Source organism: Cucurbita moschata, unplaced genomic scaffold (genome assembly GCF_002738365.1).
Source record: "Cucurbita moschata cultivar Rifu unplaced genomic scaffold, Cmos_1.0 Cmo_Scf00008, whole genome shotgun sequence".
In the NCBI taxonomy this organism is placed as follows: domain Eukaryota; kingdom Viridiplantae; phylum Streptophyta; class Magnoliopsida; order Cucurbitales; family Cucurbitaceae; genus Cucurbita; species Cucurbita moschata.
In genome coordinates, this window is record NW_019268524.1 from 423194 (window position 1) to 437157 (window position 13964).

The 13964-nt window shown below is 38.5% G+C and overlaps 3 protein-coding genes across 7 annotated transcripts; 1 reads left to right on the forward strand and 2 right to left on the reverse strand.

Annotated features, from left to right (window-relative positions):
* Positions 1-849: 849 nt before the first annotated feature.
* On the reverse strand, positions 850-1747 carry LOC111446557 (auxin-induced protein 6B-like). Its single transcript, XM_023085413.1, has one exon. The coding sequence runs from the start codon at positions 1684-1686 to the stop codon at positions 1234-1236; it is 453 nt and encodes a 150-aa protein (XP_022941181.1). The 5' UTR covers positions 1687-1747; the 3' UTR covers positions 850-1233.
* A 3538-nt stretch (positions 1748-5285) lies between these two features.
* On the reverse strand, positions 5286-7658 carry LOC111445794. 3 transcript variants are annotated; one of them, XM_023084276.1, is made up of 7 exons: positions 7488-7658; positions 6893-7044; positions 6622-6731; positions 6424-6509; positions 6110-6210; positions 5847-6028; positions 5286-5677 (listed from the first exon to the last, which is right to left on the reverse strand). In XM_023084276.1, the coding sequence occupies exons 1-6, from the start codon at positions 7595-7597 to the stop codon at positions 5889-5891; spliced, it is 699 nt and encodes a 232-aa protein (XP_022940044.1). In that variant the 5' UTR covers positions 7598-7658; the 3' UTR covers positions 5286-5677; positions 5847-5888. The 3 variants fall into 3 exon arrangements, with proteins under 3 accessions (XP_022940044.1, XP_022940045.1, XP_022940043.1); XM_023084277.1 differs by having other exon boundaries at positions 5307-5725; positions 5847-6024; positions 6109-6210; XM_023084275.1 differs by having other exon boundaries at positions 5307-5725; positions 7488-7657.
* A 1318-nt stretch (positions 7659-8976) lies between these two features.
* Positions 8977-13921, forward strand: LOC111445969 (auxin response factor 5-like). Of its 3 annotated transcripts, none has more exons than XM_023084549.1 (14): positions 8977-9835; positions 9927-10039; positions 10137-10235; positions 10342-10398; positions 10491-10643; positions 10727-10811; positions 10918-11008; positions 11087-11251; positions 11340-11462; positions 11543-11618; positions 11689-11824; positions 11913-13183; positions 13271-13461; positions 13551-13921. In XM_023084549.1, exons 1-14 carry the CDS (start codon positions 9724-9726, stop codon positions 13690-13692), a joined length of 2814 nt encoding a protein of 937 aa, XP_022940317.1. In that variant the 5' UTR covers positions 8977-9723; the 3' UTR covers positions 13693-13921. The 3 variants fall into 3 exon arrangements, with proteins under 3 accessions (XP_022940317.1, XP_022940318.1, XP_022940319.1); XM_023084550.1 differs by having other exon boundaries at positions 8978-9835; positions 11916-13183; XM_023084551.1 differs by having other exon boundaries at positions 8978-9835; positions 11689-11812; positions 11916-13183.
* Positions 13922-13964: the final 43 nt, after the last annotated feature.

Sequence of the window (13964 nt, forward strand, 5' to 3'; positions counted from 1 at the left end):
ATAAAAAATTTGTAGCTTAAAGAAGATCAATCACCAATAAGGTTGAAATTGAATTATAAAATTAAAAAAAAAAAAAAAGTTTGTCGGTGTGTAAAAATTGCCTTTTTTTTATTCTTTTGGGGGGATTATGTTTCTGTCTTCGGCTGGGCTTTAGACAAGAAAAAACCCAAACTTGAGTGAACTGGGCCATTGGGTTTTCATGGGCTTTTTATTATTTTGTTGAGGCTTTATATGGGCTCCCATATCAGGTTCTCACAAACAAAAATATAATAAATGGGCCCAATTACGTACGTTGGTTGAGGAGTGAGGAGGAGAACAAACCACCGTTTATAAGAGTGTGGAAACTTTTTCCTAGCAAACGTGTTGTAAAGCTTTGAGGGGAAGCTCGAAAGAGGAAGCCCAAAGAGGATAATGTATGCTAACAGTGGATCTGAGGCGTTACAAATGATGAGGTTCCCAATATAATCATGCGTTTTGTTTTATTTAGGGTGGTTAGTGGTTAGTACATAATTATGGTACCAAATAGTAATACGGGGCTTGCGATAACCCACTCGAGATTAATTATGGACATCACGGCATCATATTTTATTTTATACTAAGATTCCTTCTATTTTGTTTTACATTTTTTCTTCTTCTTAATTATTAATTTTTAAATAGAACCCAGATGCTTGTTTATATATGAATAATTTTTGAGCAAATAAAAATTGGGAGTTAATTTGGGGAAGGTAGGCCTGAAAACATTACAGGACAGGAAAAGTGCACGAGCAATGTCTGAGATGGATTATAGTATGAGACAAGGACATGTCGTGTAATAAGAACTGAACACCCAAATTTTAAACATAAATAAATAAATAAATGTTAACTATAATTGACCAATAGAGAGAAATTGGAATTTAAAAATTGGCATTGGATAATTTGTTCAAATAAATCGATTAATTTACAAAAGTAGCCCTCCCTCTCCCTGAATAACCAACATTTGATGTAGCTGTTCTTCCTTGTTCCGATTTGGGTTCGGGACGACGACGGTGGAATCATGTCTCCGCCAGTTTTGCCATCTCCACAGCCCTTCTCCGGAGCACAAATTATTACATTACACTGTTTTTTTTTTTGTTCTTCCGGAAAACCCCTCCTTAATCCTCTTGCTACGTTTACGTGGCAAGTGGGATGTGGGGGGCAAAAAATGGAAAGAAAAAAAAAAAACCCCACATTATATTTGATTCAGACGGATTTTTTTTACCAGATGGATTTCTCGGCCAACCCATGAAGCAAAGGCCGAGATTCCGGCCAGAAATCGACTCTGTTTCTGATTCCGATATGGCAGTAACTCTGATAATCGTCCAATTTCACGAACCGCCCCGAGTTGGGTGGTTCGGATCTAGAGATGAACCGGATCACTTCTTCGAAAACCGATTCGTCGCAAGGGATTGCCAAGGGACCTGAATTGCTAAACCCGTATTCCTCTTCTGCTTCGACTAAAAGCTTCTTGAAAACCGGGTGGTTCAAGTAGGTTGCCCGGACGACGAACCGTCGACAGCTCGTTCCAACGCAAACGGCCACGTGTCCGGCAGGTACGTCCGAGGGGATACGATTGGCGGATATTCGTGCCTTGTTGCGCCACCGTCGGAGCATTTGTCGGAGCCTGACAATGTGTCGGATTTTGCTGCATTTTCCGAGTCCAGCCGTCATTCCTTGATCGGAGAGAAATGGAAGTGCACGTTGAAGTTGAAGGTAAGATTTGTAGGATGTGTTTGGGAGTTGGGGAGTTTTGGAAATGGCGATGGCGGAAGTTTATATAGACATCCGCTTGACAAAAATACCCCCGCTTTTCTTTCTTAATTACTCCGGCCCCACATATATATATATATATATATATTTATACGCGTATTTTTTTGTGTCGAGTTGAGGATGAAAGAGTGATGTCTAATAAGCTATTGGTATACCTTATTTGATCGACTAATAACAGGATTTAGATTCGATATGTAATGACCCCCGACATTCTAAATATCTTTTGTGACCTAATAGGTCACTATACTAGTCTCGAGTGGTTGGGAAAATGAAATTGTGAAAGATTTTTGTGGAATGTCCGTGCATTTTTGTTTTGCTTTAGGCGCACGAAGTGAAAGTAGTTATTATTCAAACCTACCACATGTCTTCCTCCCTTCATTTTTAGTCACATCTTTTCATCTTTCTTCTGTTCAGCAAATTAGATTCCTATTTTCTTTATATTTCAAATAAAGGAGTTTTTAAACAAGAAAATAAAGGCTTCATTATTCATTGATTTATAGAAAAGTGGTTGGTTGGGTTTGGGGTTGTCCTTATGAATATTTCTTTCTAATTTCCAAATAAATAAATAAAGCGATGGTGATATAATATTTTATTGGTCAAAAAAGCAATTAAATAATTTAGTACTCTCCTAATTTCTGACACTCCCCATGTGCAGCTATGCCCCATCTCAAATTTTTTTTTTTTAAAAAAAAAAACATCGTCTCTTCCCCATTTAGCCCCTACCCATTTCAATAAATTCCACAATTCTGCTTATATAAGATGGAAACTAAGAAGGTCAATAGATGTCAAAAAGTGGTGGTCCCCACACCCACGTTCAATCAGCTTCCCATTCCCCCACGGTGCATCCCCCAGAAAATAAAATGATAAAAATTAAGATTTTTCATTCTCTCTTTCTGTATATAAGATTTGTTTTATCTATATTCTTATTAATGTTTAATTTCAATTTGTTTTCATGTTAAACAAATTTCCAAATATATAACGTAAATCATAATTACCTTTTTTACCCAAATGACGGTATGTTCTCGGTTAAAGATACCCAACTTTTCACGGGAATAAATTAAGATTCATCTAAATTTAAATTTTATGAACATGGGATGTTTTGAGCACACAAATTGGATCCATATCTCATTTGACTGCTAAAGTGATGTTATTATAAGGACGTGAATAGACGAGTAGCTATCACAGTACACGTTTGTGCGGCTAAATTTGGATGAATATGGTGAGCGTGTAGTGTCTATAAATGGGACCTCACATCAATGTAATTTGAATTTGAGATTCAAATCAATTTTTTATAAATTAAAGTTATTGAATTTGGAGTTGATTTAATGGAATGATGTGAAATTTAAGTAATAATTATCTTTAATTTGTTTGGACTTAGTAAATGGAATAATAAATATGAGAATGACCGTAGTTTTGCAGCATCTCCTCCGTATACGGATTACGGCCCACTTCTTGGTGATAATGACAGATATTTCTAATTAATTAAATAAATGCATATATATGACGTGGCAAAAAATATATTACGTCATCAGGTGTTGTAGCTGGGATTATTGGAATAAAAAGTAAGTAAATAAAAATAAAAATAAAAAATCCGACATGTCGTTTGGGTGTACGTAGTTATAGAGAGTTGAGAGTAGAATTGGTTTGGTTGTTGTCGTAAAGGCATCTAATCAACCCTTTTTCATCCACTACCAATACCATCATTTTATACTATTTATAATAATTTTATATTTATTATTATATATTTAAATATTCCCACCTCACTGTAATATTCCCCTAGCTGGCACATGCATTTATAATATATCAAAACGCTGTCGTTTTCCTTCCATTTACGTGCGGTTTTTTTAAAAAATATTTTTATTTTAACTTCAGCGGCTAACGGCCTCAGAATCGACTCGACGGTTTATCTTCATTTTGTATTCTATTTTCATCGTAATTTGTGTCTGTTTTGTGCTGACTAATCAGCGATTTGTTCTAATAAATTATAAAAGAAAGTTAAGTATAATATATTTATCTATAATAAATAGTATTGAACCATAATTTAAGGCTATATATATTTTACGCTCGGATTTGTAAAAGTATTGTATGTGTGTATCTACTTTGGTCTGTCAGCCCATTCCGCAAATTGGGAGTTGGTGATTTCCAAGGAATCCGTAGTAGCAGAGAGAGGCCATAACATGAATGGATGGTTCCGAATTTCGAGCCTTCCATCCAGAATACGCCGCCCCATGTCACTCAATCATCCACCCTTTTTCCTTTTCATTGAGTGTACTCAAAATTAAATCAAATCTTTGGAGTTCTTTTAGCTTCTTCTTCAACACAATACGACAAGAAGCTATAAATTTGTTCAAATAAACTACACCACGTTATGTGGCCGGCATCGCTACCTGTGGATGCCACAGCTCATCGTCCTTCTATCTCTCTCTCTCTCTGTGTCGCCACTTGTCTTATGAATCAAAGCTCAAACTTGATTATCAAAATCGCCAAACAATGCTCCATCTTTTTCAATCACGGACTTGCAAAAATCACCCAGGAATGAAGATTGGGGTTGGTTGTGGATTCAGTCAATTCCTCAATTATTTTAGCAACCATATCATTAGGCTTTTGAAAGGGCATCATATGATTGATAATGATTGGGAAGGTAGTCCATTAGATTTGGATACTTGGAGTTTATTTAACTTTATAATTAGCCACTGAAATAGAAGCCAACCAGCCAGCCAGCATAGAAAGAAGGGTTCAGTTGAATATCGCATTCAAATTCACCAACTATAAGATTTCCATAACCGACCTCATAATATCTTTGAATAAGACTTGGTCTTCTTAAGCCCCATTTCAATCATTTAAGCTTTTATGCTATACGACTTCAAGTTGAGATGATTTTTTTTATTGCTTCTAGGAAGATGAGACTCAGTTTGTAGGTTCCATAAATGAGAAAATTTGAACTTCAAGAACGTGCAGAAGTTCTGTTCAATCATTTCTGGAATTGAATTTATTAATATATCTTCGCTGCATATATTTTGAAGATCTTAGAAAGAGACATCAGAGCAGAGAGCAGAGCAGAGCAGGGGGTCGAAATTCTGAAAACCGAACACAGATTCCAACTCCACAGACGGTCAAATGTAACATTAAACGATGTAAAGAGGAAAAGACACTAATTTTTTGAACTGAAGCTTGGTTGGATTCAAGGGTTTTTGTGCTTCCTAGTTCATAGTTAATGATACCATGATACAAATCCGGTTCTCATCCCCAAAAAAAAAAGAAAGAAAAAAGAAACTGTCATATGGCTGTCTTTGGATTTATGCGATTAAACTACAAACATAGATCACACATTCACATGGGAGTTGAACCCGGTTCACCCATTTCTGAGACTCGATTCCCTTCTTCTGATTCATACCATTCAGCAGCGGGTTGGATTGGACAGTGCACCCCATACCTTATAATGCTGAATTATATTTGCAGCTTTATATATATAAACGAGGGATATAGTGGCAATCATATAAGTCAACGGTGCAAATAGAATGTACTTGCAAAACCCAAATCATATCCTCCTTATAATGATTGACAAACAAACGGTCTGGTTGTGGTGTTGTTTTTTGTGGTGTGTCTGATTCTGAATGAAACTAAGAAATATAATATCAAAAACTCACAGTTTTTTAGGGAAGTCTAGGTTGATAACATCTGTCCTCCCCCTATCCTTACCTAATGCACATTGGACTAAACAAAAATCATTTGCTCACTAATGTCTACTAGAGCTAAAGCCCATAAAACAAGGATTTGGGCTACTTAGAAGACAATTACAAAGATGGGAAACTGCATTTATCTACACCCTGATATAATGTGATGTCACGTCAGATATTCCCAAGTGAAAGGTGCATCTCTTTCCCAAGCATATCTTGCAATGGGAAAACAACGAGGATCTCTGATTTGAATCATCATCACCCTAAATGCAATCGAATTCAAATATGCTGTTCAGGTAAATTTCTGGCTAATGTAAGCTTCTTTTAGGCATGGAATAAGAGCAAGCGATTAATTGTCTGTCATACTGAGATAGAAAAAATTACCTGATACAAAAACGATCTATGTTGTATGACAATTAGCAATCTTCAAGATATTCTGCTAGTTTTTTGTTTTTTGGTTTTAGATTGATGGTCATTGTTCAAGAGAAGTGCATTTACATCAGTGGCAACACTATCTTGCAACAATGATTCTCTGTCGTTATCTCTCGTCTTCTTTCTACTCCTACAAAATTTAGTCACAAACATCATTAGATTTTGGGATTAATTAAAGGTCAAAAGCTCCCGGAATTCAGTATCTGCCATTTACCTAGTTACTGAACCTTCAACTGAATTTTTCTCCAAGCAATGGATGCTCCCTGTGTGAGATGGAACTAGAGATCCAGAGATGTGCAATATTTCCTCATCAAAACTGCAAGAATTAGTCCTTCGTTATTTTACATCATCAAGATATTTAGATTACTGAAGAAGAACAAAAAGAATCAGCAAATATGAATAAGAATGGCAGGCTATTCATCAGATATGAGCTTGGTGTTCCGGCCCTGATTATTTGGATTTAAGCTCCAAAGAATAACCTTAAACTAAAATGCTACAGCACAAGTGTATTTATAGGGAAAAATCTTACCTCTTCACCAAAAATCGTACCATTGTCCCAACCTTTATCACATGGTGCTTGTTAGCTCTGCTGACAAACATTTCTTCTCCATGTTTCTATATCAAAATCAATGCATAATACAATCAGGGCAAGATAATAAAAACTACCTTATATAAAAAAGAACATACCGAAAGGTATAAATGCTCAAGTATAATGCACAAAACTTACTGTTCTATGCTTGAATTCATTGCGAATGTCTTCATCGGTTATTACAGCAGAAGCAAAACCCAAGACAATAACATGGATTGATTCTTGCCTAAGCTTCACCACCTTTCCCTCTGAAGCAATAACAAAACTATCAGTAAAGCATCGCGATGAAGATTAAAAAAATTGCCTCCTGTTGGTAATTGACTATGTCTACCATCATAATGCAATGAAAAATTCAAATGAAAGCAATCAATACTCCTCCACATACTAATAAGGGTCATAGAAAACCAACCTAAAAGCATGTTCGGCTTCGGAGAGAAAAGTAATAGCTTTGCCTTTATTGTCACACCAAAATATGGATGCACTCCAGATAGAATCTTCGCACTTTTATCAATAATATTGGCCTCATAAGCCAGTAGGACACCTTCAAACCTTTCGTCAAATCTGCCAAAAAGATGCAGTTAATGATACAAGTTCATAGATATGTAACACATAAACGAACTTGAATGCTAATCAAATGGAGCAAAAGAAGCATCAATTACAGTTACGAGAATTCTAAACTTCGTGCCTTGAGTTCAGAAAGAATGAAAAACATCCAATATTCCCGAATAAATAAACTGTTTCCTAAAATCTAAAAAGTCACAGTATTTAAAAGTAGAAGAACTTACATTATGAGTTCGCAACACAGAATAGCACGCGAACAAGTAAAAAAACGCGGGAGAATGAAATCAACCTCTGTAGTTGCAAGTTAAATCGAGGCTAAAATCAGGTTTGTACTAGTCTAACTCTACCATGATCAGATATTAATAGGAACAAAGTAACAGTATGAATAACTGGAAAATATGGTGACTTCAATTCGTTGAGAGGCTGAAAGAAGTTGGACTTACTTCAGAAGCATAGCGCCGAGCTCTCGGAGCACCGCTTGCGAAACCTTCTTACTTTTGGACGGGTGAACGTAGATAACCAAATTGGCGTCGGAAACCTTAAGCCCCTCCATTGAAACGGCGAGCGAAAGAAGGAGGAGAAGAAGAAGAATAAGCTCGAAGCAAGGTAAAAGCAGCGAGAAGAAACACAATCGAGCGTATGTGACCCCATGAAGCCCTAGTCCATAACATAATGGACGACAGGCCCAACTCCGTATCTATTATGAAGAAAAGGGCCGAGTTTAATGGGCTCCGTAGTTTGGGCCTGGGCCTGAAGGCGTGTTTAGAATCGGCCCAAGATGGAGTGGTGCGAGGGAGCAATGATTGAGGAGGAGGAATATAAAAGAATAAAAAATTGCATGCTTATAGATTTTGTGAATGGATTGGATTGGCAATCGAGTATATGCGTAAATAAAGAGGCTTTTTCTTTTTTCATTTTCTTTTTCTTTATTGTAATTAGAATAATATTTAATTCCACGTCACCTAAAACCAAATCCAAATATTTATTATTTGTCAACTTATGCACTTCACTCAAAAAACAAAAATCCATTATCTTTTTGACCAATTCACAACCCTGAAAAAAGAAGAATCATTTTAAATTGTACCGTGAAACAAAATAAATAAATAAATAAATAAATCAGTGGAAAGAGGGATGCCTTTTTTATATATATGTTAATTAAGAACAAGAAAAAAAAAGAAAAAAAGAAAAAAAGAAAAAAGTGGTCGCTTAGAGACAAAATGGAGGTGTGTTTTGATTGTCCCCTGGAATGCCTACACACTTCACTGCTTCAATTCTTTGCTCTCTATTCCTTTGACTCCTCAATTCTTCACAATTCTCCAACCTATTCTTCCTCTAATTCTAATAAAATAAATGTCAATTATTAAAATTGATAAATGAAAAAGAAATAAAATAAGAGAAAATAGCAAAGGGATGGGTAAGGGGTTATGATGCGTCTACCACCAAGGGACACACAGTGGAGAAACCGTGCTTCCTGAATACATCATGGCTTATCATATACATGGCATGACCCATCAATCATGGAAACTCCCTTTCCAAACACACAAATATTATTATTATTGTTATTGTTATTATTATCAACATAATCACGCCCTTTTGTCTTAATTACCTGGTTTACATATTAATTATTTTTATTAAAAAAAGAAAAAGAATGATGAGATGGAGTGGGGCAGTAGGGTAGGATGTACACAAAAGCTGTAGAATTAAACAGTGTGGGAAAGGCAGAAGCAAGGAGACAGTCCATTCACAAGAAGCCACGTGTCGCTTTCATCACCCCTCCACCCTCCTGCGCCTCCTGCTATTTTGTCGCCAGTGGCACGCGCGAGGAAGCTAAGGTCAAGCTTTACCCGCCTCCAATTAAATTCCACCTTCTTTACTTTCTCATTCTCCTTCCATTCCATTCCTTTTCTCTTTATTTTGTGATTAAAAATAAACGGAGGGTTGGAACCGAGGAGGAAGACGAAGATCCAAAGGGTTTTTCAAATCCTGGCAATCCACGTGGCTAAAGTGCGCCTCTCTTACATTCCTCCTCTCCACCAATCAGATTCTCGTTTTTTTCCCAAGGACAATCTTCCTTCCCAATACCCTTTCTCTACTGTTTTCGTGTTCTCATAGCCTTTCTCTGTTTTCTCTTTATTTTTTCCTTCTTTTTTCCCCTTTTCATTTGCTTCTCATCACAGTTTAAAGCTGCAAGGGAATGCCCTTTTACGGGTGTGAGCCCAGGATTAGGATTTCAACCCATTTACTCTAAATAAAAGTTGTTAAGTTCTGGGTTAATTTAATAGCCCATGAATTCTTAGTTCCTACTGTGAACTGTGGGGAAGAGGAAGCAGAGGTTTCCATCGAGAGGTCGGTGTCTGCTCAACGTAAAAACAAGCACACCCAGTTGATAATACGCCTCAATCCATGCTCTTCGATTCCCGTGCTTTTGATTCCAACACACCCCTTTCAGCTCTACAAGCCCCCACCTACCAGATTTTGCAGACTCTTACCATTTTTCAGTTTTTGTTCCTTCCCTCTTCTTGCTTTTTTGACTCATGCCTTCTCTCTTGTTTTCTTCTTCTTCTTCTCTATCACTGTCCTAGTCATGGACTCCACCAATAAGCGCCACCCTCAATTCTTCACATTTCTTCCATCTTCTCTTTACTGAGGATGTGAACAATCCACGCTTCGTTCTTCTTTATGGGCTCTGTGGATGAGAAGCTCAAAACAATAGGGGGGTTCATTAGTAACGCCCCACAGCCTAACCTTCTCGACGACATGAAATTGTTGAAGGAAATGCAAGATCAAACTGGTTTGTTTCTTCTTCCTTTCCTAACGGAATTGTTTTCTATTCCGGCCATGCATTTTTTAATTGAAAAATTCTCCATTTGTTTGGGTTGCAGGGGCCCGGAAGGCTATAAACTCCGAGCTATGGCACGCTTGTGCTGGTCCGCTTGTTTCCTTGCCCCATATGGGCAGTCTTGTTTATTACTTTCCTCAGGGACATAGTGAACAGGTACCTACCAATTCTTTCCCTTTCTCGTTCTTCATCTTCTTATGTGAATCCCTTTTCAGCTTGCCATGAACATACTGCATTTGTTTTGTTATAACAGGTGGCAGTTTCTACCAAGAGAACAGCAACCTCACAGATTCCAAATTATCCTAATCTTCCCTCTCAGTTGATGTGCCAAGTTCATAATGTTACCTTACATGTATGTGCTTTTGTTCATACTTGCACTGCCTTTTGGATCATCCGTCGAAATATTATGTATATTCTGAAGAATGCATTGTTTTTTCCCCTTTCTTCATACTTTTCAGGCCGATAAAGATTCAGATGAAATCTATGCTCAGATGAGTCTTCAACCGGTGAACTCCGTAAGAATATGTTTATTTAGTTTTGCTCTTCTGGGTCACCTCTGAATTTGTATTATTGTTTATACCAACGTCTTTTTTTCACATTCAAATAGGAAAAAGATGTCTTCATAGTTCCGGACTTTGGACTACGGCCAAGTAAACATCCAAACGAGTTCTTCTGTAAAACTTTGACTGCCAGTGACACCAGCACTCATGGTGGGTTTTCAGTGCCACGCAGAGCTGCTGAAAAGCTCTTTCCTCCATTGGTAAGGATTCAAGTCCATGCCATTTCTTGTTAATATTTACTTCCATTTTCTTAACATTACCATTCTGGTTAATCTTCAAACAGGATTACACAATGCAACCACCAACTCAAGAGCTCGTTGTCCGTGATTTGCACGACAATACCTGGACTTTTCGCCACATATATCGGGGTATGGTTCGATATCATTATTGGTTTTTTCGAACTATGATCTACCATTCATAATGTGAATGAGGATTATGTTGTTTCCCTGATGGGGGTTTGCTATGTATCTATAGGGCAGCCGAAGCGACACCTTCTCACAACCGGATGGAGTCTATTCGTCGGGGCCAAGAGGCTTAGAGCTGGCGATTCTGTCCTTTTTATCAGGTAAGATATCCTCTTTTTGACACCTTTTTTTGGCAATGCTACGAAGTTTGAATCATTTGTCTTGTGACAATGATGTAGGGATGAAAAGTCACAGTTGCTCGTTGGAGTGAGGCGTGCTAACCGGCAACAATCAACGTTGCCATCATCGGTTCTATCTGCTGATAGTATGCACATAGGGGTTCTTGCTGCTGCAGCTCATGCTGCTGCTAATCGGAGTCCATTCACAATCTTCTACAACCCCAGGTTCTATTAACTTTCAAATGGCTCACCTTTAGAATTTCCCAACTTCTTGGTCATCTTTGTCATACTTTCTACGCGTTTTTTCCCGTAGAGCATGTCCTTCAGAGTTTGTTATTCCCTTAGCCAAGTATCGCAAATGTGTATACGGAACTCAGCTTTCTGCAGGCATGAGGTTTGGGATGATGTTTGAAACAGAAGAGTCCGGTAAACGCCGGTGAGTTTAATTACAAGTTCATAAGTTTTGTCAAAATATATGATCTGGGATTTTCTTACCATATTGTATATTTGGCGCAGATACATGGGAACAATTGTTGGAATTAGCGACTTAGATCCACTTAGGTGGCCAGGTTCCAAGTGGCGAAATCTCCAGGTGAGCTATTACTTATTACGAGTATTCACTGGCATGTTTCTCCGCCGCCACTCTGATAATTTTGTCACAGGTGGAGTGGGATGAGCCAGGGTGCTGCGACAAGCAGAACAGGGTTAGTTCATGGGACATAGAAACCCCAGAAAGTCTCTTCATTTTTCCTTCTCTGACTTCGGGTCTTAAACGCCCATTACACGGTGGGTTCTTGGGTAAGATTTGATCCTTTCTGCGGCTTCCACTGAACATACTAGTTTTCAGAATTACATGTTTTTTAAAAATGGGGTTCTTCCACGTTAGCAGGAGAAACTGATTGGGGAAGTCTGGTGAAGAGACCAATGCTTCGTGTTCCTGAAAATGTTTCATATGCGCCAACTTTATGCTCCGAACCACTGATGAAGATGCTACTGAGGCCTCAACTGGTTAACCTTCACGGCACCACTTTACAGCAGGACATGATGGGGGGTATGCAGCCAGTAACCAATCCCAAAATGCAGCAGCAGCAGGTTACATCGTCGTCTCCTCAGCATCAAAATCATCATCAGCCAGCTCCTTCGCCGTCTACTGATCCCATTATCTCAAATTCATCACCTAAAGCAAATGAACCAGGAAAAGTACAGGATTCGGCGGCCATTGAAAGTGAAGCTCCTACTGGAGCTGAGGCAGATAAGTCGAAATATGAACGTGAAGTTTCAACCTGTCAGTCTAATCCATTGCCGCCGGTTGAATGTGGGGAGGATAAACTCACTGGTAATGAAGTGAATATGCAGACGCTTGTAAACCAGCTTTCATTTGTGAACCAGAATCAGATCCCCATGCAGTTGCAATCCGTATCATCCTGGCCCATGCAGCCTCAGCTGGAATCACTAATCCAACATCCCCAACCAATTGACACGCCTCAGCCTGAATTTCCCAATTCAAATGGTTTGATTTCATCCATGGATGGCGATGGATGCTTGATTAACCCTACTTGTCTACCTCTTTCTGGTGTAATGAGATCACCAGGGAATCTCTCTATGTTGGGATTGCAAGAATCCTCAACAGTGTTCTCTGAGGCTCTTAATTTTCCTATACCCTCTACAGGTCAAGAGATGTGGGACCCACTTAGTAATATAAGGTTCTCTTCTCAAACCAATCATCTCGTCTCGTTCTCCCATCCTGATGCATCTAACCTGATCTGTATGGCTAATGCGAATGTTACGAGAGATGTTTCCGATGAGAGCAACAACCAGAGTGGGATATATGGTTGTTCTAACCTTGAAATCAGTAATGGTGGAAATACTTTGGTTGATCCTGCTGTTTCGAGTACCATTCTTGATGATTATTGCACACTCAAAGATGCTGACTTCCCACATCCTTCAGATTGCTTGGCTGGGAACTTCAGTTCGAGCCAAGATGTTCAGTCTCAGATCACCTCTGCTAGTTTGGGAGATTCTCAGGCTTTCTCCAGGCAAGAGTTCCATGATAATTCAGGTGGTACATCCTCTTGCAATGTGGATTTTGATGAAGGCAATCTTCTGCAGAATGGCTCGTGGAAACAAGTGGTACCGCCCATGAGAACTTACACCAAGGTAGGAATCTGTGGGTTTTCTACTAATTATCTTCCCTACTATATGGTATGGATATCAACCCAATGACTAGCTGCTATGTGATTACAGGTCCAGAAGGCGGGATCAGTTGGTAGGTCTATTGATGTGACAAGTTTTAAGAACTACGAAGAACTGTGCTCTGCTATAGAGTGTATGTTTGGACTTGAAGGGTTGCTTAATGACCCAAGAGGCTCAGGATGGAAACTGGTTTATGTGGATTATGAGAACGACGTGCTGCTTATTGGCGATGATCCCTGGGAGTAAGTTCTCTTATCTTGTTTCTTTAAGCCCCATGTTTGTTTCCTGAATTGCATGTGAAGCAACCAACGTGATGGGGATTGTTCTGCAGGGAATTTGTTAGCTGCGTACGGTGCATCAGAATCTTGTCACCTTCAGAAGTTCAGCAAATGAGTGAAGAGGGAATGAAGCTTCTCAACAGTGCTATGATGCAAGGCATGAATTGCTCCATATCAGAAGGTGGCCGAGCTTAAAACTTGGTTTGGTTGAACCAGAAGAAGGTCGATTCTTCTGCTTTGTTAGTTTAGAATCAAGTTTAAAGCTAAAGCAGTAAGGAGAATTGTTAGCATAAAGCCATCACCTTGTTGCAAGTGTGATTGTTAGTTGCCTATATTTATCAGTAAGGGACATTTGCCAAGCGCTCTAGTTGAAGTAGATTCAGTTCCTGCGAAATTGTACTCTTTCTGAATTCAGTAGACCAAAAAAAAAAAAAAAAAAAAAAAAAAAAAAAAAAAAAAAAAAAAAA